The sequence below is a fragment of the Mustela lutreola genome, chromosome 1, assembly GCF_030435805.1.
Source record: "Mustela lutreola isolate mMusLut2 chromosome 1, mMusLut2.pri, whole genome shotgun sequence".
Lineage (NCBI taxonomy): Eukaryota > Metazoa > Chordata > Mammalia > Carnivora > Mustelidae > Mustela > Mustela lutreola.
In genome coordinates, this window is record NC_081290.1 from 181,346,933 (window position 1) to 181,372,029 (window position 25,097).

At 38.4% G+C, this 25,097-nt stretch overlaps 1 protein-coding gene across 1 annotated transcript in view; it reads left to right on the forward strand.

Annotated features, from left to right (window-relative positions):
• The window catches only part of DDX10 (DEAD-box helicase 10), a 277,722-nt gene extending 253,024 nt beyond the window's left edge, over positions 1-24,698 (forward strand). The window contains exon 18 of the mRNA XM_059179811.1: positions 24,013-24,698. Coding sequence (XP_059035794.1) covers positions 24,013-24,190 — 178 coding nt within the window. The 3' untranslated portion in view covers positions 24,191-24,698. The remainder of the gene's footprint in view (positions 1-24,012) is intronic.
• Positions 24,699-25,097: the final 399 nt, after the last annotated feature.

Sequence of the window (25,097 nt, forward strand, 5' to 3'; positions counted from 1 at the left end):
TTTTAACCATTTTAATTATAATCTGTGTGGCTCTCTTTGGGTTCATCTCTTTTGGAACTCTCTGGGCTTCCTTGATCTGAAATGTTGTTGCCTTCCTGTTTTCAAAAAAGTTTTCTGGCCCTTTCTTTTCTCCTTCTGGGCCCCCTGTAATGCAAATTTTATTCCACTTGATGTTGTCCCAAAGGTCCCTTAACATATCCTCTCTTTAAAAAATTCTTTTTCTTTTTGCTGCAGTGTCAAGGTGAAAACAGTTGTTTGATATTTCAGTTCAGGTATTATTCTTCAGCTCTGTGACTTCTGCTTGATATTTTCTTATATTTTTCTAACTCCTTGAAGTTCTCACTGTATTCATCCATTCTTCTCCCGAGTTCAGTGATGAACATCACTCTGAACTCTTTATCAGATGGATCAATTATCTCTTTTTTATTAAGGTCTTTTACTGAGGCTTTTTCTTGTTCTCTGATCTGGAACATATTTCTCGGTCTCCTCATTTGCCTCTCTGTGTTTGTTTCTAAATATTAGGTAAAATATCTACTTCCCCTATCCCAGAAAGAGTTCCCTTGTATAGCAGATGTCTCATGGAGCTCAGAGATGATATCCCCCTTGGCCACTTGCACCAGGAACTCCGAGGGGCATTCCCCTGTATGAGTTCCATGCGCCTGCCTGCTGTGGAGGGGCCCTCTTGCTGTGGCACAGGAGTGTGTGGGGATGTTGTACAGCCTGGCTGCACTGTGCTGCTGTGGCACTGGAGTGGGCAGGGCTTTTTCCTGGCCTGGCTGTAGTGTGGAGGTAGGCAGATCACTCAGCAGTGGGCACCCTCCAGTGCCAAGAGGCTTGAGGAAGAGTTCCAAAATGGTGCCTTCCAGGACTGGCACCAGCAAGTTAGAATTAAGACTTCAGAAATGACCCCTGCCAATGTCTGTGTCCCCGGAGAGTCCTACCATGTTCCTGCCTCTCTGGCAGACTCCTCAAGATCACTAAGTTGGTCTCCTTCACATGTGGTCTAGGCAGTATTGAAACTGGTATCTTTGTACCAGGTCCCAGAGTGAGGGAGTCTCTTGAAAGCATTTTATAAGCATATTCTCTGTTCCCTACACTTCTCCTACATGTAATTCCCATTGGTTTCCATAGGCATTTTGGGGGCTCACCTCTCCTGTGCAGCATCTAGAGCTTGGTTGCCTGATGTGGAGCATAGACCCCTGACTTCTTTGGGAATAGTTCTGTATCTGTGAGATTCCTCCCAATTATGCATCTCTCCTGGGCTTAGTTACTGTTTTGTGTTTATTATTTTGGCAAGGCTGTGTCACTTGTCCTACTTGTTTCAGGACTACTCTTTTATCCTTTGTTGTGGAGGCTCTGTTCATCTAGTTATCAGGTCTTTTTTCAGAGTAGATTATTTCATATGTAACTAAATTCATTGTGACCATGGGAAGAAGTGAGATTTGGATCTTGCTGTGCCACCATATTGAGCCCCGCCCTCCTGTCAGTATTTCTTTAATGGACAGCTTTGCTGAAGATTGGGTTTTCTTTCTCTTGAAATCATTTGAAAGTCTAATGAGGAGTAAGATTAAACCATAAAACTTAACTTTTCCAGATATCTGGAACACTGGGGACAAGTTTGGGCAGGGAATGATCTTGAATATCGAAAACAAATACTACTACAAATACTACAAAAACTACTGCGTGAGCAGTAGTTTGAGGAGAAACGCTGATGTGCTTCTGGGAAGCACAAAATGGGTTACATACACATTAGCAGTGAGAAAAATACATACTATAAACCTAGCTTGGGGCTCCTGGGTGGCTCAGTTGGTTAAGTGATCTGCCTTCAGCTCAGGTCATGATCCTAGAGTCCTGGGATCGAGTCCCACATCAGGCTCCCTGCTCCTTGGAGAGTCTGCTTCCCCCTCTGACTTTCTCCCCTCTCATGCTGTCTTTCACTGTCTCTCTCTCAAATAAATAAATAAAGCCTTAAAAAACACACACACACAAAAACAAAAAACATGAATTAAAAAAAAAAACCTAGCTTGTATGGGTGTTGAATTTATTTTAATCTGAAGGAAGAGGAATAACTATGTCTGTCTTCTAAATTACTGCAGAGCAGGGATTCTTAATCTGGGATCTACAGATCAGCTGTAGAGGAATCTTGAACATCTTGAAATTGTATGCAAAAATGATGGTGTGGGCATACATACTGAGTAGACACGCCCATGCATTTATCTGGAAAAGTGAGCCATTTATTTTCATTGAATTCTGAAGTGGATTTATGAACCAGAAAAATAGAGATGGGGCCAGAACTTTTGCCAGTCCTAAATGACACGTGCATTTTTCAGAAGGAAACATGTACATGGACCGTTCATGTGATCACGGTCCTCTGCCTTCTATTTCTTCTCACCAACCCCAGCCTTTTTTCATTATTAGAACTTTGACCTAAAGGGGATCTTTTGCTTTTACTCAGGTTTGTAATGGGTGCTGAGCCAATTAGTCTTTTGTTGACTACATTTTTTTTTTTTAAGTCCAGTTTTAGTCCTGAGCAGCTAGAAAAAAAGTGTTAAGAACAGGATGCATTTCAGTTCCATTTCTGCATGCGGGAGCCTTCACCATCAGAACAAAGCTGGACAGATTTTATGGAATGTACTGCAGTAATTAATCTTCATTAGGACTGTTGCCATGGCCTTGTAAATTAAAACTTATGATAAGAGGGAAGGTCTCTGGCACAACATATTTGAATACCAGAGTGCCTATTCTTAAGGATGGATACAGAGATTTCTGAGATTTTTTTTTTAATGGTCCCAAGCTTATTTATTATTAGCTATTAGCTTAAAATTCTTTAGGAAAAAATCCAGGCTGCATTTCTTGATATGAATGCAGAAGGAGAGCTTTATACAAAAGAGGCACAATCTTGGGCACTCAGGTGCTGACTCTTGGTAGCTTTCCAAATGATTCAGCAGCATGTTGTAAAGAGAAACTCAAGGGCTTCTGTGTAAGTGAATACTCACTGTTTCCCATCTCAGTCCTCAGCTTCCTTACAGCTATATTAGTTGGCAGTTTCACCTGATTTCTTTCCTTTGCATCCCCCCCCCCCCAAAAAAAAAGGGAGAGAAAAAGCAAGAATTTGAAAGCTGCACAGACTCTATAGCAAAGGGAGTGTGCTTTCTTCAGTGTGCGCTCTGTCCTGGCTTTTGTTAGGTTTCTAAAAAGGCTGGGGCATTGATGTCGATCCCTGTTTTATGATGAATGTGCACAAATGCGCACATCCCTAATTGCACGTGAATAAATGCAGCTGCTACAGAGGTTAAGAGCTCGAACATGAGCAAGCCATCATGGTGCTTCCAGCTGCGGTCTCTTTTCTAGTGTCAGGCTTACAGAATCCCCAGGGACTTTGGCTGCCATTTTATCACTTAATAATTGGAACTGCTTGCCCCAGTGTCCTTGGAAGTTTGGTGTTCACTGCACTGCATTGTATTTTTGCTAAGCCTGCATATACCAGGTGAGAAGTTGACAGGATTCCCCAGCAGATCATTTTCTTCTGTAGTGCCTTGGCCACAATCATAACACACAGTGCTTGGAACATTCTTGAGGCTTGGAGTAGTCGTTCTGACTGCAGCATCCTTGCAGCCCAGGGAGTATGGTTTCCAGGTTACAGAGGACGTTCTGATCTCTTTTTATTGGATTTAATTCACACATCATTTATTTAAAGTATGCTGTTTAACAACGAGCGGTTTTCCTATTCATGACAGGTACTAATGATTATGTTCTTTTTCTTGTAAGGTTTCATTTGTCGTGTTCCTCCCCACTTGTGTAAGTCTGGCTAAAACTTCCTAAGGGTCAGACCGAGAATTTTAAAAAATCAAGTGGTGGGGGCGCCTGGGTGGCTCAGTGGGTTGGGCCGCTGCCTTCAGCTCAGGTCATGATCTCAGGATCCTGGGATCGAGTCCTGCATCGGGATCTCTGCTCAGCAGGGAGCCTGCTTCCCTCTCTCTCTGCCTGCCTATCTGTCTACTGTGAACTCTCTCTGTCAAATTAAAAAAAAAAAAAAAAAAAAATCAAGTGGTGTAAGACCTAGGTGTTTCCTCTACATGGAAAAATATCCTGCCAGTGAATTAGCCTCTTCTTTTGCCTTTCTGTTTTTCTCCAAGGTTTATCTGGGAGAGAGAGAGAGAGAGAGTGTGTATGTGTGTGTGTGTGTGTGTGTGTGAAAGTGGCAGCAAGGGAGAGAGGGAGAGAGAGAATCTCAAGCAGAATCCCTGCTGAGCGTGGAGCCTGACCCAGGGCTTGATCGTGACCCATGAGATTGTTACCTGAGCCAAAATCAAGAGTCAGAAGCCCAACAAACCGAGCCACCCCAGTGCCCTTGCCTTTCTCTTTTAATACATAGGAATTTAAACGTGTCTGCTCCTGGTAGGATGGTCTTAGAGGCATCTGTACCTCAGAAATAATTGCTGTAGCAGGTATTAAATAAGAATTACATCAAGTTCTAAGGACTAAGAGACTGAATGCCTTCCCACATAAACCACTGCATATAATTTGGGAATATTGATCTGTGTGCCATATTATCAAACTTTGCAACATGGGGACAGGTAGGAGTTTTGTGAAATTAGGTCTATTAAGACAAAGGCAAGCTAGTTAGCCTTGTGGGAAAACTGGCTTTTGGAGTTAGACCTGAATTTGAATCTTCCTTCCTTTTGTAAGTTTTGGACCATGGACAAGTTACTTAATCTCTGTGACCCTCAATTTTCTTCACTAGTCAAATGAAGATAATTTTTACCTTGCAAGGTTTTTGTGATAATCTAATAAAGGTAAAAAGAAAGAGTATGATATGTAATAGGATCATAAATATATGATAATCTTTTCAATAACTAAGAGCAGAACTCTGATAGGAATTTTTAAATGGGTATATGTATTTACAAGATAGAATGGAATGTCCTCTGGGATATCTACTTTTCATTTTCTTCTTCATCAAAATCATTCATTATGTGGTGGGCTTTACATTCAAAACAGTCTGTAAAAGTATCCTACAGATGTGATTGAAATGATGAATGATGTAGTGAAGAGAATGTTAAAATATCATGTAGTGTATTCTGCTCAACATCTGAATAGAGTGTCCATATTACCAAACTGGAGTGTGGGAAATGCCCTTACCTGTCCCTTCTCCTCCTTTGGCATCCCCATTATGGAGGCGTTCACTAAACTGAAAGTTGACTGTGTGCCTAGCATAGAGCTGAGCAGAGGAAAGACTAGATCCCAGCCCTTTCTAATCCAGAAAGACTAGATCCCAGTAAAACTTAGCCCCCTGCCTCCCCCTACCAGGAGACAGACCATAAAGAAGTAAACAAAAAGAAGAAAAGGATCTTTGTAAGGGCCCTGAAAGCCATCACTGTAGGATAAGTAGAGAGGATCTGGGAGAGCTCACTTTATATGAGGTGGTTAGGAAGAATCTGTGAGGGAGAAGTTGAAGAATTACTGAAAGCCTTCTCTTTAAGTAATGAAGGAATAATCATCCTAACATTCTAACCATTAATTGCTCAGACAATTAACAGAATTTAAATATTTATTCTAATAGCATAGTCGTGGCTATACACTTACACGTACTCCCGCCAGAGATTCCTGGGCTCCTCATATCATTGTCCTTTACCCATGTCTGTCCTGACTCTGATGCTGGTTGATTTCGTGGTAGGCAATGAGGGTAAGAAGCAGCTGCTCTCCTAGCCCACAGAGTGGCAGTTCACTGGAAGGGCGTATGGCAGCCTGAGGTTGATGAGAACAGGAAAGAGAATGTTAGATGATCTGAGTATTCCTTCTGAAGACTGGGAAGTTACTCTGGGTTATGAGTTAAAGCAGCATGTTCTTCTTTGGAGTAAGAAGAGAAAACTTTAATAATTTGAGTTATGCTGGTAGTATATCAACTCTTTTGACCGAGACAAATATTTTTATGAATAGATTTTTTTAAACAATTTTAGTTTTTTTGGGTAAAAAAAATAGTGAAAAGCAGTGTTTCCCTCTATGCCCCACCTCTGTGCCACAGCCTTTTCTGTTAACAGCATTTTATTACTCTTTGTTACCATCAGGGAACCTATATTCACACATCATTCATTATCACCCAGAGTTTATAGTTTACTTTTAAGATTCATTCTTTCCCTTGTCGGTTCTAGGAGTTTTGACAAATACACAATGATGTATATCTACCATTATAGTATCATACAGAATAGCTCCAGAGCCCTGAAAATACCCTGTGCTCTACCTATTCATTGCTGCTTCCTTTTCCTCCCCATTCTTTCTTCTTCCTTCCACTCAAACCCTGGCAACCATTGGTATTTTTCCGATAGCCATAGTTTTGCTTCTAGAATGTGATCTAGGTGGGCTGATGTAAGTATTGTGGCCTTTACAGATGCCTTCTTATACTGAGCAGTCCACATTCACATTTCCTGCATGTCTTTTCATGCATGGCCTGATGAAAATAGTCCAGTGTATGGATGTGCTACACTTTAGTTATCCAGTCATCTATTGAAAAGCATCTAGGTTATTTCCAGGTTTGGGTGATTATGAATAATGCTGCTATAAATATTCATGTGTAGGTTTTTTTGTGGACATAGTTTTCAGTTTCTTTGGGTAAATACCACTGGGTACAGTTGTTAGATCACATGGTAAGAATGAGCTCAGTTTTGTAAGAAACTGCCCAGTTGTCTTCCAAAGTATGGAAGTGCAACATGGTGTATATGTATGTACATGTACTTTTTTTTTTTTTTTTTTGATTTAAGGACAGGTTTTAATATAACCAAATCATTACTGTCCCTAACAAACTGTTATTCGTTCACCATATTTTAACTTCCATGTTGTTTCCCCTATATTCACAAAATAGACTTTTTACAGTTTATTTGAATCAGGATCAAAATATGGTCCACACACAACACTTGATAACATGTCTCTTAAATCTCAACCTTTAACATTCCCCTCCCTGCCCCTTTTTTAATGATGATTACTTATTGAAAGAACTGGGTCACTGAACATGTAAAATTTCCCAGATTCTGGAGTTGGTTGACTGCTTTCCAATTATGGTGTCATTTAATATGTTCTTGTATGCCCTATACTTCCTGAGAAAAAAACTAGTAGTTACAGCTAAGAGGCATGAATAAAGTCTAGTTGAATTATTCTAATAAGAATACTTTCTGCAAACTGCTGAGAGCTTCTTACGGTTATACATTCAGAAGTGCAGTATGTGACTGTCCTCATGACTGCAAGACCAATGGGGTCACATCAGTTAGATCTGCCATGAAGACCCAACAACCTCTCATCTAGGAGTTCAGTGCTTATTCATGACAGCTGCTTAGATCCCTTATTTCATCAGAGACTGCACAGTGATGATTCTCAAATTTTCTCATTCCTTTCCCATGTACACCATGTTGCACTCCCGCCGTCAGTGAATGAATGTTTCTGTTACTCCATATTCTCACCAGCATTTGGTGGTGTTGGTGCTTTTAGATTTTAGCCATTCTATAAGAATTATTGTAGTTTAAAGAAAGCTGTTTTTCTTTCTTTTTCTTTCTTCTTTTTTTTTTAACCTTGTAGAACATGGTAGAGTCTGACAATCAGATGGTTTATTTTTAAGATTTTGGAAATCCATACAGAGTGAAATCCTATTTCACCAAATATGAAATTCTAACTTAACAGAGCCCTTCCTTATGAATGGCCCTTCCTCAGGAAAAGCAAATACCCTTCTTGAACAGGTCTGTGTGAGGGTTATGCACTATTATTGTCTATGCTAAGTGTTATAGTTGGAGGTGATAGCAGGTTTCATGTTCTTCCACTGTTGAGGAGCTTTTTGTAGATGATAGGTGCCTAGCGTTTTTTTAAGTCTTATTCTTGGTGTGTGCTTTTTTTTTTTTTTTTTAAATTGAGGTGAAATTCACATAACATAAAATTAATCCTTTTAATGCGAACAGTTTGGCTTTAGTTCATTCATAATGTTGTACAAATGTTAACTTCTGTCTGGTTCCAGAACATTGTTGTTACCATAAAACTTCTGCCCATTAAGCAGTTACTCCATCCCCTCCCTCAGCCTTTGGTAACTGCTGTTGAGCTTTCTGGCTCTGTGCATGTATCTGCTCCTGGATAGATTGTATGGCTAGAAGTGACGTTTTGTGTATCTGTGGTGTAAACTTTTTGTTACATAGGAAGTCTTGTGTTTTGGCTTGACATTTTTAACAGGCTTTGGTTGTAATTAACTGAAATTAAAAAAATAAATAAATAAAGCAGTTGAGTCACTGTGAAGTAACCATTTCAACATGAAACATGGGGGAGGGGGCATGCAAAGGAGATAACTCTTTACCTTATGAGATATATATATTCCAGAGAAGTTACATGTTTTGTTGCAAAGAAAATAAAGATTACTTGTTTATTGAATTGAAATGCCAGGTTATTCTCTTTCTGTAATGTTGAAATATTGCCTCATTTCTTATTCTGAGTTTGAGGTTATTGGGTGCTTCTTGCTCGTGTTATTATCCTTCTACTTAAATGTTTTGATTTCCACTATGGCTTTGATCTGTGGTATTTCTTTTGAATTAATGATGCCATCTATGAAAAAAGAAAAGTACAGGTTTATGTGTCCACTTACATACTGGTTTACAGAGAAGGTAAGTGTGTTTTAATTAGGGATTGTTCTGGAGACCAGTCAGATATGGAGCAGTACAGAAGCTCAGCCCATTGGCTTTATTCATCATTTAAGAAACATTTATTGAGCCCTTGGATATTAGGACAGTGTGTCTACAAAGAATAAGACAAAGTTTTTGTCCTCAAGGAACTTGCAGTTTAATGGTGGAAGCAAGTAAGTAAGTAGTCGATCTCACTTTCAGATGTTATCATGGAAAAATGCCTATATAGTGCTTAGGGGACATCTCAGAAGCACTTATCCCAGATGGAGATGGCCTGGGAAAGCTTCCCAGAGTCGAGTCAGGTGAAGGAGAGGATAGAATGACAAAGCCTAAATTAAGGTAGTTACTTAGGTGTTGGGAAAACTTTAGATGGATTTCACAGAGATTAGTACAGAATTGACTGATCAAAGTAAGGTTGTGAAGGAGAAGGTGGTTCAAGAATGACTTCCAGGCCTTTACTAAAAGGTGTCATTGTTTACTTAGAAGGGAAATGGAGGAGGAACAGATTTGGGGAAAACCATGTGGTAGTTAGTGCATGTTGAGTTTGAGGTGCCTTTGAAGGTGGAGGCAGAGATATCCAGGAGCTGGTTGAATATGCGGATCTGGGGTCAGAAAGGAACTCTAAGCTAAAGATGTTATCTTTAAAGTCATTAGCATTATGGAGGAGAGTTGAAATACTGAGCTGCATGAGACTATGCAGAATGAAGATGCAAAATGAGAATAGTAGAGGGTTGAGGATGGAACCTGGAAACATGGACATCAAATGGACAAAGGAAGAAGTTGAGAAGATATACTATGAAGGAGGTAGAAGCTGACCTTTGCAGAAAATTTAGATAATAGCCCTTTACATCTCATCCTATTTATATGATTTTGAAAAACATATGCAAAGCCAAAATTTGGGATCCCAGGAACTTCAATGCTATTCAGAGCAGAGGAATGATCAGATAGGAGCCTGTACACCCACAGACTGGACTAAATGATCTCGGTGCTCCCATAAGTAGTGCTCTCTTCTGTGACTTTGTTGGAAGTGGAACTAGAAGCAAAGTCTGTTTGAATATTGCCTTCTTCACTACAGCAGTGGTCCTTCTTGGAAATTTGAACCCCAACAAGGTTATGATTTTTACCATTCAGATGAATGGACACTCATTGATGGTTTCTTTATTCAGGCCACCTTCAGGGATGAAGACAAAAAGCTAGCAATTTAGTAAGCACAAGGAAGAGATCTACACAAAATCCCTACAATTTATTTCAGAATGAGTGCTATGGGAGAGGCACAAACATTGCGTGAAGCGGGGTCAAAGGTGGAATCTTTGAGGAGGAGATGACAAAACTGGGTTTTGAAGGATATGTAGGCTTTATTGTACTGTAAAGCAGTAAAGGAGAGTTCCAAATGGAGGCAAAATTAGTTGAGAGCCTAGAGCATGTTTGGGACTAAAAACTAATCTGAAAGAATAAGGAGTGTATTAAAGGAGGAGGTATAATGCAGAATAGGGTACAAAGGCAGGCCTGAATCAGGTCATAACTTAAAGATTATACCAAATAACAGTAGAAGGCAGTCACCGAAATGTAGAAGAATTATAAAAGCCAAGATATGCTTCGCAAAGAATCTTCCTTTAAGCACAGGTAGGGTTGGTTGGTGGAAATGGGGGGAGTGTTTGTGGGAGACATTAAAGGTTTAATGTATGATATTTCAATAAGAATCTAGATTTAGAAGACTGCTTTTTAACTTTTTCTTTTCTGCTTGGGGAATGGTGAGTGTGGAAACAATTATTGAAATGCTTTCTTAGAAACCCAATATGTAAAACTACCCAAACTCTGACAAATTTCTGCCTGTGGTCCATGAAGCTTGGGCGGACAGTGACTTTGCAACATTTTGATCATCACAGAGAACTTTTACTTTCACTCCTAATGAGCCCTATGTTTTGAAAGATTTTTGTCTTTCAGGAAAGTTAATAAAATATTAACGTCTTGCATTTGTTTTATTAACAATTTCCAGTCCACTCAGGTGTCTGAAGTGTCAAGTGTTTACAAAGCTCAGTTTATAAAATTCCAGCCAAACCAAAGAAATACTGAACTTAGTCTGGGGCACACAGTTGCAGGTGTTTTGAAATGCTGAAAGTAACCCATGACCCATCTATTCTGATAAAAGAAATCGCATTAATTCCCTTACTTCTGTGGATCCAGGGATCCAGGTGGAAGCTTATATGGCACATCTACTCTCATGCTTTGGAGCTTTGTGGAATTACAAAGAATAATTGTAATCATACTTTACCCAGAACTGCTTTCCCCTTCAAATTTAACTTTCTTTTTTTATTGCAAAGAGTAATACAAGCTTGTTACAGAAAAATCAGAAGATATATATACCAGCAAAAAGAACATCTAAAAAAATCTTCCAAATCTTTTTCTCTGCAAACATGCATACAAGCCTTTCCTAAAGATGGACTCTTGCTCTATATTGCTTTTGTAACTGTTTTCCTGCAACACTGTTTTTAATAGCCACATAGTGTTTCATTTCTAATTTTATAACTTACTTAACAAATTGATCCCTTATGATTGGAGATTTGGGTTTTCAACTTTCTGAAATTACAAATAGTTTTGCCTTGAGTATCCTATAACTAAATCTTTATATACACCCTTAATTATTTCTTTAGGATAAATTCTCAGAAGAGAAATTGCTGGGTAGGCATACTTGAAAGACTTCAAAAGGTGCCACCAAAGTGCCCTCCAGAAAGTTTAGTAGTAATTTATACTCCCACCCAGGACTTTGTCGGAGTTCAGTTGTATACAGGTGAAAAAGGAATCACTTTAGTGTTAGGAAGTAGCAATGCTAAGTGCAAAATGGCTAATAAACAATTAGAGCTGTTGGCTTTCAGAGGAAAGAGATTACTTTTAATAGGGAATTTGGGGACCTTTCGCAGAAAGTAAGGAATTAGAGAAGACTGACGAAGAGGAAGGTGCCACATTGACAGAAGGGCACAGGTGGGACACACAAGAGGGGTCTCTGATCTAAGCAAGTAAGGGGCCATGTTTGAGAGGAGTCCAGGAAGAGGGACCAGGAGGAAGGCTGGTTGACATAGAAGCTTGACTCCAGGTGTTCCTCTCTCTTTGGTTTCTCCTAAGTGTCACAAAGGCTGTACTCTTACTCTGGGTCACAAGGCAGCTGTGAGTACCTGAAAAAGTTAAAATGTTGAAACCAGGAAATCAAACCTCCTGAAAAATCTGTTCACTTTCTGACAGAGTTTTGGGTTTGGGGTTCAGAAAAAAAAATTTTTTTTCCAAAAAAAAGTAAGAAAGTTCTATTCCATTAAAAGTCAATTAGTAATGTATTAAGATGTAAAAATGGAATTCACATTTTAGTGTTAAATCCTTTATTCTTCTTAGTGATGAATAAATTGTTTCACTCATTTACTTTGGGTATTGAGACAAGCTTTTGCATATCATTTTCATGAATGTTTCAAAGCCATTGAAGTAACATTTCCCTATTATTGTCAGTTCGGATTACATATTATGACGTGATATTTTTCTTTGTGTTTTATTGTAGGGTTAGTTCTTTAAATGACACGCCAGACATTACTCATTAAATCTATTAGTTGGATTATTGAGCAATAAGTAGTTCTGAATTCTTTAGCTTTAGTGGTTTTGTTTTTATAGCAGCAGTATTCGTTGTGTCCCAAGCCACACTTTTCCTTTTTAAGCTGAGTTTTATCCACCAGTATTTTGTACTTTTACAACGTTGAGCAGCAAGATAGACTCTTTGACACTGACTTCATAGATTTGAAGAATGTGGAGAGAGTTTGACACTTGATGTCCCATAGAAATCCTGAAATTAAAAAATGCAGAGCTCAGGCCCGGACTCTTGGCCCTGTTTTATAGGCCACCATCAAGTTCTCAGTTCATACCATGAGCCTCCATACATCCTTCAGTTCAGAGGAGTAGACTTAATTCATGAAGAAAACTCACAGGTGTTACTGCTATTTCCCACCTGTATTGTGATTTTCTCCCAGCAGACCTATTTCTAGAATGTTCCACCCTCTAATTGGTAAAGTGTACCAATGCTGTGCTACTGTGGGACAGCTAATAAAACCCTTGATTGAGAGGTACAAGAGCCCCTTTCAGCAGCTGCAGAGAACAATTGAAGAACCAAGAAACTAGAACTCACTGTTACATACATTAGACTGTTAATCAATCCTAAAGAAGTCCTGGCTCTTAATTAGATCCAAGAATCTGCTGTCAAACATTAGCTGTATGTAGGGTCAGAAACCTCTGCCTGATTCATCAGGATATAAGTACGCTAGAGGTTTCTAGTGTCATACATTTCCCCCCACCTTTACTGGATACAATTGATACATAACATTGAGTGTAAGGTGTATACCATGTTATTTGATAAACTTACATATTGCAAAATGATTTCCACTCTAGTACTATTAGCTTACACCTATATAGCATTACATAATTAGGTGTGTGTGTGTGTGTGTGTGTGTGTGTGTGTATGTGATGAGAACATTAACCATTTATTATTTTAATAACTTTCAAGTATCTAATACAATCACCGTAGCGTACGTTAGATCTGAAACCGGAACTTTGTACTCTTTGGCCAACATCTTCCCATTTCCCCTACCCCCAGCCCTGGTAACTACCGTTCTAGTCTCTGATTCCTGAATTTGCCTTTTTCAGATTCCATATATAAGTGGTATCATTACAGATTTCATCTTTCTCTGTCTGCCTTATGTCACTTAACATGATGCCCTCAAGGTCCATCCATTTGGTTGCAAATTTTCTCATGGTTGAGTAATATTTCATTGTGTATATATAATACACTACATCATCTGTCCATCCATCTGAACTAAACACTTAGGTTGTGTCCATTTCCTGCCTGTTGTGAATAATACTCCATTGAACATGAGAATGCAGACAAGTCTTCAAGATGTTGTTTTCCTTTTCTTTGGGCATATACCCAGAATGGGGATTGGTGGATCATTTGATGGTTCTATTCTTAATATTTTTAGGAACCTCCATGCTGGTTTCCATAGAGATTATACTGATTGCATTCCTGCTAACAGTGCACAAATAGTCCCTTTCCACCTCCTCACCAACACTTGTTATCTCTTATCTTTTTGATGACACCCATTCTGCCAGGTGTGAGGTCATATCTCTTTGTGACTTTGATTGGCATTTCCCTGGTAATTAGTGTTAATTGAGCACCTTTTCTTGTACCTATTGGTCACATGTATGTCTTCTTTGGAAAAATGTCCATCCACTTCCTCTGCCTAATTTTTAAACAAATTATTTTATTTGTGGGGTTTTCTGTTTTTACTTCATTGTTGTTGTTGTTGCTGTTGAGTTATGTAAGTTCCTATATATTTTGGATATTAACCCTTTATCATGTATATGGCTTGTAATATTTTTTCCATTTTGTAGGTTGACTTTATTTTTTTCTTTAGTTTTTTTTACTATGCAGAAACTTTCTAGTGTAATGTAGTCTTTCTTACTTTTGCTTTTGCTTCTTGTGCTTTTGGTGTCATGTCTGAAAAACTGTTGTCAAGACCAGCATCATGGAGCTTTATCCCTATGTTTTCTTCTAGGAGCTTTATGGTTTGGAGTCATCTGTCTTTAAGCCATTTTGTGTTAACCTTTGTGGAAGGTATCCAGTTTCATTCTTCTAAATGTGGTCACCCAATTTTCACACCTTTTTTTTATTGGAAGAGAGCATTCTTTCTTCATTGAGTAGTCTCTCTTCCCTTGTCAAATATTAGTTGACCATAAGTGCAAATGTTTATTTCTGGGGTCTTTGCTCTGCTCTATTGGTCTCCGTGTCTGTTTCTATGTCAGTACTATACTACTGTTTTTTCATTACTGTAGCTTTGTAGTATAGTTTGAAGTCAGGATGTGCGATGCCTCCGGATTTGTTCTTTCTTAGGATTGCCTTGGCTTGTTGGAATCTAGTGAATTTAGGATTATTTTTTCTACTTCATGAAAAATGCCATTGGAATTTTCATAGAGATTTCATTGAATCTAGAGATGGTTTGGGGTAGTATGGGCCTTTTAATAATACTAATTCTTCTGAATTATTAATTATGGGATATCTTCCCATTTGTTTGTCTTCTTAATTTCTTTCATCAAAATTTTATAGTTTTCAGTGTACCAATAATTCACGTCCGTGATTATACTTACTCCCAGGTTTGGTTTTGATGCTGTTGTGCATGGGATGCTTTTTAAAAATGTCTTTTTCGTATTACTTGCTGCTGGTATAAAGAAATGCTACTGATTTTTATATGTTGATTTTTGTGTCTTGCAACTTTATTGATTGATTGCGATGGCTTTTTTGTTAGAGTCTTTAGGATTTTCTACATATAAGATCATATCTGTAAAGAATCACAAAATTACTTCCTTTCTGATTTGAATGCCTTATCTTTTTCTTGTCTGCTTGCTTTTGCTAGTACTTATAGTATGTTGAATATGCATAATGAGAATGGGCATCCTTTAATTTTCCTGATGTTAGAGAAAAAGCTTTCAGTCTCTAACTATTAAGTATAATGTTACCCATGGCTTGTCATATACGGTTTATATTATGTTGAGGTACATTCCTCTTTACCTAATTTGTTGAGAGTTTTTATCAAGAAAGGATGTTGAATTTTGTCAAGTGCTTTTTCTGCATCAATGGAGATGAATATATGCTTTTTATTTTTCATTGTTTTTGTTTTTGTTTTTTAAGATATATTTATTTGACAGAGATCACAAGTAGGCAGAGAGGCAGGCAAAGAGAGAGAAAGGGAAGCAGGCTTCCTGCTGAGCAGAGAGCCCGATGCAGGGCTTAATCCCAGGACCCTGGGATCATGACCTGAGCTGAAGGCAGAGGCTTTAACCCACTGAGCCACCCAGGCACCCTACTTTTCATTTTCTTAATTTGGTATGTCATGTTTATTGATTTGGGTATGTTGAACCACCTTTGCATCCCAGGGATGAATCCCAGCTTAATCGTGATGTGTGGCCCTTTTAATATGCTGTTGAATTTAGCTTGTTAATATCTTGTTGATAATTTTTCCATGTGTATTCATCAGGAATATTGACCTGTAGTTTTCTTTTCTTGTTAGTATCTTTATCTGGCTTTGGCATTAGATTAGTTCAGTCCATGTAAAATGTGTTTGGGAATATTCTCTCCTCCTCAATGTTTTAGAAGAGTTTAAGAAGGAATGGCATTAATTATTTTTTAAGGGTTTAGCAGAATTCACTAGGGACACCCTCTGCTTCTGGACTTTGCTGGGAGGATTTTGATTACTGATTCTACTCCCCTTATTCATTATTGGTCTGTTCAGACTTACATTTTTTTTCATGATTCGGTGTTGTTTGGTTGCTGTTTCTAGGAATTCATTCATTTCTTCTGGGTTATTCACATGATTGGTGTATAATTAATCCATACTGTTCTCATGATCTTTTATATTTTTGTGGTAGCAGTTGTTATGTCTCCTTTCTCATTTATGACTTTGAGTCTGATTTCTTTTTTTCTTGACGTAGACTAGCTAAATGCCAGTTTTGTTTATCTTTAGAAAAAACTAGTTCTTGGTTGTTGTTGTTTGTTTTGTTTTGTTTTGTTTTTCTGGTCTCTTATTATTTTCTGATCTTTGTATTTCATTGCTTCTGCTAACTTTGGACTTCATTTGTTCTTTTTTTAGTTCCTTGAGGTATAAAGTTAGGTTGTTTATTTGAGACCTTTCTTGTTTCTTAATGTAGGGTTTTAACTCTATAAACTTGCCCTTAAAAATGCTTTTGCTGCATCTCACAGGTTTTGATATTTTGTGTTTCCATTTTCAGAGATTAAAAAAAATTTTTTTTAATTTCTTCCTTGACCCAGTCATTGTTCAGAACTATGTTATTTAATTTTTACACATTTGTGAATTTTTCTGTTTTCTTCTTGTAATTGATTTCTAGTTTGATACAATATCAATATGATTTTAGTCTTCTTAAAATTTTCTGAGAGTTATTTTGTGACCTATCATGACCTGTCCTGCAGATTTTTCCATGTGTGCTTGACAAGAACATGTATTCTTTTGCTGTTGGGTGGAATGTCCTCTGTATGTCTGTTAGATTCATTTGGTCTAAAGTATAGTTCAGTTTTAACATATTCTTATTAATTTTTATGTGTCTGGATAATCTAGCCATTTGTTGAAAGCTGGTTACTAAAATACTCTATTCTTGTATTGTCTATTTCTCCCTTTAGATTTGTTAGTATTTGGTAAGTATATTGTGGTGCTCCAATGTTGGGTCTCTATATATTTATGATTGCTATATTCTTTTAGTCAGTTTACTTCTTTATCATCATATAATGATCTTTTTCATCTTTTGTTTTGGCTTATTTTTTCTGATATAAGTAAACGTTACCCCTGCTCTCTTTTGCTTTCCACTTGCAAGGAGTAGTTTTTCCAGCCCTTTCTTGTGAGACTATATGTCCTTAAAGATGAAGTGAGTTTCTTACAGGCAATATAGAGTTGGGTCTTATCCATCCAACCACTCTATGTCCTTTGATTGAAGAATTTAATTCATTTTAATTTAGAATAATTATTGATAGGTAAGAACTTAGTAATGTTATCTGACTCTCTTTTCTGGCTGTTTTGTTGTTCCCTTGTTTTGTTTTTTTCTCCTCTCTTGCTGCCTTCCTTTTTGAGTTGATTTCCTACAGAGGTATGCTCTGATTCTCTTATCCTTATCTTTTGTGGGTCAGCTGTAGGTTTTTACTTTGTGGTTGCCATGAAGCTTACATAAAACATCTTATAGATATAATAGCCTGTTTTATGTTAATAACAGCTTATTTCAAATGCATACAAAAACTCTATCCTTTTATTTCTTTCTTCTTACATTTTTGGTATCACAATTTACCTCTTTTTATATACTGTGTATTCATTAACCAGTATTGTAGCTGTAGTTATCTTTAATACTCCTGTCCTTTAACCTTTATACTGGAGTTATGTGGTAAACTCATTACCATATTACATAACTAGCTTTTGTTTTTGTACTCACATATTTCTTTTATTTTACAATTTTTTTTAAGATTTTATTTTTTTATTTTTTTTACTTGAGAGAGAGAGCAATCACAAGCAGAGGGAGGAGCAGAAGAAAATAGAGAGGAAGAAGCACCTTCCCCACTGAACAGGGAACCCGATGCGGGGCTCAATCCCAGACCTCTGGGATTGTGCCCTGAGCCAAAGGCAGACACTTAATGAACTGAGTCACCCAGGCACCACTGTACTACCATTTTTTGAATTTAACTCTATACTTACCTTTAGCAGTGTATTGGATAGTTTCATAGGTTTTCATATACTCTGCATCCTTTCATATCAGCTTGGATTCCTTCCGCTTTTGTTTGCCCAGGGTAGTCTTTTTCTCTTATTTATTTCTGAAGGACAGCTTGGCTGGATAGAATATCTTGGTTGGGATTGGGAGGGAGACAAACCATAAGTGACTCTTAATCTCACAAAACAAACTGAGGGTTGCTGGGTGGAGGGGGTTTTGGAGAAGGGGGTGGGATTATGGACATTGGGGAGGGTATGTGCTTTGGTGAGTGCTGTGAAGTGTGTAAACCTGGTGATTCACAGACCTGTACCCCTGGGGATAAAAATATATGTTTATAAAAAATAAAAAATTAAACAAAAAATAAAATAAAATAATAAAAAATAAAAAATAAAAAAAAAGAATATCTTGGTTGGAATTTTTTTCTTTCATATCATCCCATCCTCTCTAAGCCTGTAAAGTTTCTGCTGAGAAATCTGCTGAGAGCCTTATAAGAATTCCCTTATCAGTTACAAGCTTCTTTTCTCTTGCTGCTCTTAAGATTCTGCCTTTGTCTTTGAATTTTGGCATTTTTATTGTAATGTGTTTTAGAGGAGATTTCTTTCCATTGAATTTGGGAAGCTATGAGCTTTATAAACTTGGGACATTCAGGTCTCTCCACAGATTTGGGAAGATCTTGGCTATGATTTCTTTAAATAAGCTTTCTGCTCCCCTCTTGTCTCCTTCTGAGATTCCAGTAATTTAAAGTGTTTCTTTTGACAGGTATGTTGTAGATAATGTAGGCTTTCTCCACTCTCTTTCATTCTTTTCCCTTTGTTCTCCTCTGACTGGATAATTTCAAAGTTTCTGTCTTAATCTGTTCCAATGTTGGTCCTCCCTTCTGTGGTTTTTATTTTATTCATTGTATTCTTGAGCTGCAGTTTTTTTTTTAATAGTTTCTGTCTCTTTGTTAAAGTTCTCATTTTGTAATACATTGTTTTCCTGGTTTTGTTGATTTTTTAAATATATATATATACCTCATGGAACTTCCTGTCAACAGCCATTTTGATTTCTTTATCCAATAAACTATAGATCTTCATGTGTTTGAGATCAGTTACTGGAGGATTACTGTGACCTTTTGGTGATATCATGTTTTCTTGATTGGTCACATTCCTTGAAGTTTTGTGTTGCTGTCTTCATAGCAGTGGTCACAGGCACCTCCTTTAGTCTTGACTAATTGCCTTTAAGAGAGAAATGCCCTCTGTCATCCCTAGGTCAGCTAGGGATTCTGAGGCTTTCTTAGACCTTCTATGGATTCACCTTCTCCACATTTCTTGGTCTCTCTTGTGCCAGAATTTTTAAGCTTATATGTCTCCTCTTGATCTTGAAACATCAGGCCAAATGTTTACATCCTCCCTTTTGCTTTCCCAAGAATGGCACTAATGCTAAAGTGGCCACTCCCTTACCTATAGGTTTGGGTCATGCTCAGTAGCTATCTGCCAAAGTTCACTCTCACTACCACTTTCAGGAGCATGAACAGGAAGCTTACATAGGTGTTGGGGGGTATGGGTGAGGCACACAAATGCTGGAGGGTGTCCATAGACCAGTTGGAGGGATCTGTATACAAGGCATCTCCATTGGTTCATGGGTAGGGTTCTTGATGGAATCAGGAATTGAATGACACAGTGAGCAGGATTCACATTCTTTTATTCTGAGAGTCCTGTGTGCCACTCTCCCAGCCTCTTCCTGCCTCTTGCCCCCTCCATGCAGGTAATGATCTAGTACTCTGGATGACGTGAGAAAGAAATGGGCCTTTTGGGCAACACTCCACATAGCTGGGGAAGCTGGGTACTCACTTGCTCTCACTTTCCAGCATGGGAAAAACCATGGCTAAGATTTCTTGGCCCTCATTTCTGCCAGCTGGAGGGAGGGGTGATATGAGTGAAGTCAAACTATTCCTCTTAACCTGTCTAGTGTGTTCAAACTCATTTTCCCCCCTCTGTTGGTGTGCTAAATTTCTCTACTGAAAACTGGAATTCCCGGGGGTCCTGTCATCCATGTGTAATTGTTTAAGGTGATGTCCTCCCCCTGCTGAGAGGAGCTAGAGCCAGTTCACAGCTGGGACTGTAGTCTATATGCCTGTTATCAAAGCATGGTTTGGTGAGACTCCTCTCAGGTCTCTGGCATCTAGTGGTGGATGGCACAGTTCCCACAAAAGCATTTTTGTCCCTGTTGTTGGGAAGGAACATGAACTGGGCTGTCTTCTTCAGCCATGTTCCTGACCTCTGACCTCACTCTCTAGTACCTCACCATTTGGAGGAAGCCTTTTCTTTCTTTGTTTTATTTTTTTAAGATTTTACTTATTTATTTATTTGAGAGAGAGAAAGAGAAAGGGAGAGCATGATAAGGGAGAAGGTCAGAGGGAGAAGCAGACTCCCCGCGGAGCTGGGAGCCTGATGCAGAACTCGATCCCAGGACTCTGGGATCATTACCCTAGCCAAAGGCAGTGGCTTAACCAACTGAGCCACCCAGATGCCTGGAGGAGACCTTTTCTGAAGAGACCACATTGTCACCGCATTTTGCTTTCTTGCTTTCCTTATGTTTCCTAGATTCATTATCTTTTCCCTTTTGGGGTAACTTACCTATAGAATATCTATATTATTGTTTAATAATTAATTTGTTACACAAATTATTCATATGATATGGAAAGTAGGATAAAATACCTTTCTAGAATTTGAACTGGTCCACAAAGCAGCAAAGCTGCTAATTATGAAAATATTTGGGTTACATAAATTTCCCATCTTCCTTTTATTATCCGAACTAGCTATTTCCTGCAGGGAATATGATGTTCAAGAGCACATTAACAAAGGATGCATTAGTAAAGCCCCCTAATTGGGCTCTTTCTGATGAGCTTCTCTGAAATGCACTTGAAGCACAGGCAGGGTGGAAATCAGTATTGGCCTGTACCAAATCAGCCATGGCACTCTAGCCCAGTGGGACTGGCACAGGACTGGCAATCCTCAAGCAGGTTAAGAATGAATACTGTGTTCCTAAGGCCTGTTTCCACTAAAAATTACTGTCTTTGCTAATTGAATTCCCATCGTGTAGGAACTCTTTAGAATTCACCTCTATGAGCACCCTTTCAAAATGCAGTTGTTCATGACTTAAAGTAACCTCATAGTGCTGTCCAGTTTGTCTTTCCTCCAGCGGAGAGAGGGAGAGGATGGCTGCTGAGTCAGAGCACTGGGCATTTCTGGGAGGTGAGATGCGAAGTTATTTATGGCTTTGCTTCAAACTAGTCATAAGTGGATATGCTGATTAGGCACATTCACTCATACCTGGGCGTACTTCTTCTTCTTCTTCTTCTTCTTTTTTTTTTTTTTTTTTTTTGAGAGAGAGAGAGAGATCACAAGTAGGCAGAGAGGCAGGCGGAGAGAGAGGAGGAAGCAGGCTCCCTGCTGAGCAGAGAGCCCGATTCGGGGCTCGACCCCAGGACCCTGAGACCATGACCTGAGCGGAAGGCAGAGGCTTTAACCCACTGAGCCACCCAGGTGCCCCCTGGGCATGCTTCTTAAGAAGTAATGTACTCCATTGGAACTTGAGCAGTTTGGTGGTTTGGTTTTTGTTTTGTTTTTTGACTACATCATATGCTTGGAATACAATATTTTCTGTGATTTTTTTGCTTTTTTATTAACATCAATGTAAGAATTTATTTGAAAGGGAGTAGTTAATAGGCAGAAAGGAAATGAACATGTATTGAGTATTACTGTGTTCTTGCATTTATGTAATTTCATGTAAATCATGCAGCAGTTCTGCTAAGTAAATTATATAATCTTCATCTTTGCAGAGAGACTAAGGCTTAGAAGAAATGGTAATTGATTGACTAAGATTTGACTGTTAGTACCAAATCAGTGCTCTTCCCACAGCCAGTTCTTTTCTTTTTTGTCTTCCAAATATTGACAGAATCAAGTCAACTCTTTGCTTTTAGTAGCTTGGCTTTGGAGCTGAATTTAGAGTTCTTCAGATCTGGGTTTGATTCTGCTGTTTATAATCTGGGTGCAGTCATTTAATCATTGTAGAAAACAAAGCTCATGCTCCCCATACCAAGGATGTTCATGAAGACAAATGATATAATCTGTGTAAAGCATGTAGCACAGTAAGCCTTTAATGAAGGGTCACTACTGTGAACACTGCTAGATGGGCTTTTTATTTTGCTTTAATTTCACATCTGGTAATTGGGTCATCTTTGAACATGATGATGGTATCTCAAAAACACTTTGAAATGGTTTGCCCTTTCTTCTATTTTTAATGTATTAGGTGATTTCCTCTACCTTTAGAATCTAGCTTTATTTTTATGGTCTGTGCCTCAGGTACGCAGAGTACTGCAATTATGTTTGTTTGTTTTTTAATTGACGTATAGTTGAATTTATTTTTGTCTGTGATGTAAGAAAGTAGTCCAGTTTCCTTCTTTTGCATGTAGCTATCCAGTTTTCTCAGCACCATTGATTGAAGAGACTGTCTTTTACCCATTGTATATTCCTGCATCCTTTGTTGTGGATTAATTAACCATGTAAGCTTGGGTTTATTTGGGAGCTCTCTATCCTGTTACATTGATCTGTGTGTCTGTTTTTGTGCCAGTACCATAGTGTTTTGAGCACTATAGCTTTGTAGTTTATTTTGAAATTTGGAATTGTGATACCTCCAGCTTTGTTCTTTTTCAAGATTGCTTTGGACATTTGGTGTCTTTTGTGGTTCTATACACATTTTAGGATCATTGGTTCTAGTTCTGTGAAAAACACCATAGGAATATTGATAAGGATTGCATTGAATCTGTAGATAGTTTTGGATAGTAGAACGTTTTAATATTAACTCTTAGAATCAATGAGCATAATATATCTTTCCATTTATTTGTGTAATCTTCAAATTTCTTTCATTAATGTCTTACAGATTTCAAGATACAGGTCTGTTAACTCTTCAGTTATATTTGATTCCTAGGTTATGTGATTTGGTGGTGGGTGGTGGGTGTGCAGTAGTAAATGAGATTATTTTCTTAATTTCTCTTTCTGCTTCTCCGGTATAGTAATGCAATAGATTACTGTACATTGGTTTTGTGTTCTGCAATTTTACTGAATTTATTTATTTCCAGTAGTCTTTTGGTGGAGTCTTTAGGGTTTTCTATATATAACATCATGTCTGGAAATAGTGACAGTTTTACTTCTTCCTTCCAATCTGGATGCCTTTTATTTCTTTTTCTTGTTTGATTGCAACAGCTAGTACTTCCATTACTATTTTAAATGAAAGTAGTGAGAGTAGAATACTGCAATAGTGTTTGCTTTTCCAAGACAAGACAATCTGTATCTTAGGTACAGATTTTAAATGGGGTAGTTTATTTGATGTCTTAAATAATGCAACATTTGGGTGCCTGGGTGGCTCAGTGGGTTAATCCTCTGCCTTCGGCTCAGGTCATGATCTCAGGGTCCTGGGATCGAGCCCCACATCAGGCTCTCTGCTTGGCAGGGGGCCTACTTCCTCCTCTCTGCCTCTGTCTCTGCCTACTTGTGATCTCTGTCTGTCAAATAAATAAATAAAATCTTTAAAAAAAAAATAATGCAACATTTGAGGTTCTATTTTACTCATGTTCTATATATCACAACTTAATACAACAGGTATTAGTTGTCTGGTATCCTGATATCTGTGAGCCTGCAGACTGCTACTTAAAGGATAACCTAACTTTGAACAGAGGTGGTTGATGCGGCAGGACAAGCACAAATAGGAGCCAGAGTACAGGCCATCGGTGTCCCCAAACTGTGGATATTATACTCATAACTCCCTAGAATTGTGAGGATTGGACAAGACCATGTGTACAAAGTACCCCACAGTGCCTGATGCATAGTAGGGCCTCTCCCCCCCCACACACACACACCCATGTATTAATGGGAAGGTACTTATGACATAGATATCCTTATGTTGTTACGGTTTCTTTCTCTCTTGAATAATATCACTTTACCAACTATCTGTTTTTGGTAGTTTTGTCCTATTTGAAGTGTTTGATTTCATAATGGATTTAGTTATTTATCAAGTAAATCATTGGATTTGTTCCCACCAGTGATACCAAGAAGAAGCAGGGAGTGAGAAAAAGGAACAACAGCGGAATGGAAGACGTGGGACCCACAAATCGTAACAGAAAGAAGGCCAAGTGGGAGACCTTAGAGCCTTTGGATACAGGTCTCTCTTTAGCAGAGGATGAAGAGCTGGTGTTACATCTGCTTAAAAGTCAAAGCTAGATATTCCGTGCTCTTCTCTGTGAAACCTCTGGTCACGATGATGGAAAAACAAGTTGGAAAAACAAGTGGCTGTGGAACGCTTGGATGACATGAGTCCCACGCCCAAAGGATCTTTCCTCCAGACTGAAGCGATTAGATCTCTAAGCCCCTTTCACAGGATGTGCTTTGCACTATCTCAGAGCGAACTCAGAGTACAGGTGGATTATAAAATTTCTTGATCCCATTTTCCAGCATGTGCTCTGTTAGATTTTACCCATGAATTCCTTCATCTCGTCATTGGAGATGCTCGCTTTGATTTACCAGCAACTTCTGTAGATCTTGTTTCATTATTAGAAATTCCTGTCTTGCTTACCACACAGAAATTTCTATGTACTGTAACACAAAATTGCTCACAGTTTTGATGTATTTAATATCTCTAAAGAGACAGAGTATGATGGACCAGCCCTGAGAAAAGAGTATGTTTGAATTGCGATGATCAATAATAAACATATTTCCTATAAAATATTAATGTTTTCATTGTGTCCAGTAATACGAGAACACTCTCGGGGGAAGGTTCCTGAGAGAAAAGTGCTTGGCCAATTCCTGACAGTGAATTTTTCATATTCTTAGATTAGCCTTCCTAAAGATGCCATTTAACTTACACTTGCAGTTTTCATATCCATTTTTGAAGTCTATGGAAGTCCTGAATCTGAAGACTGTGATCCAAAACCAGTGCCTTAGTAAGCACCCAGCAGGCGGTAGGTCTTCTGTAAGAGCCTTGTTCAGCTCACTCTGCAGCGTCCCACCCAGAGCTAGCTCCTGATAATGAGTAAGAAGCAGATCAAGCCAGAGCCTGTTTTTGGTTATGAATAACTGTCACATTTTTTGTAGGGAAGGAAATCTGGGCCTTAGCATGTTGGTTTTACCA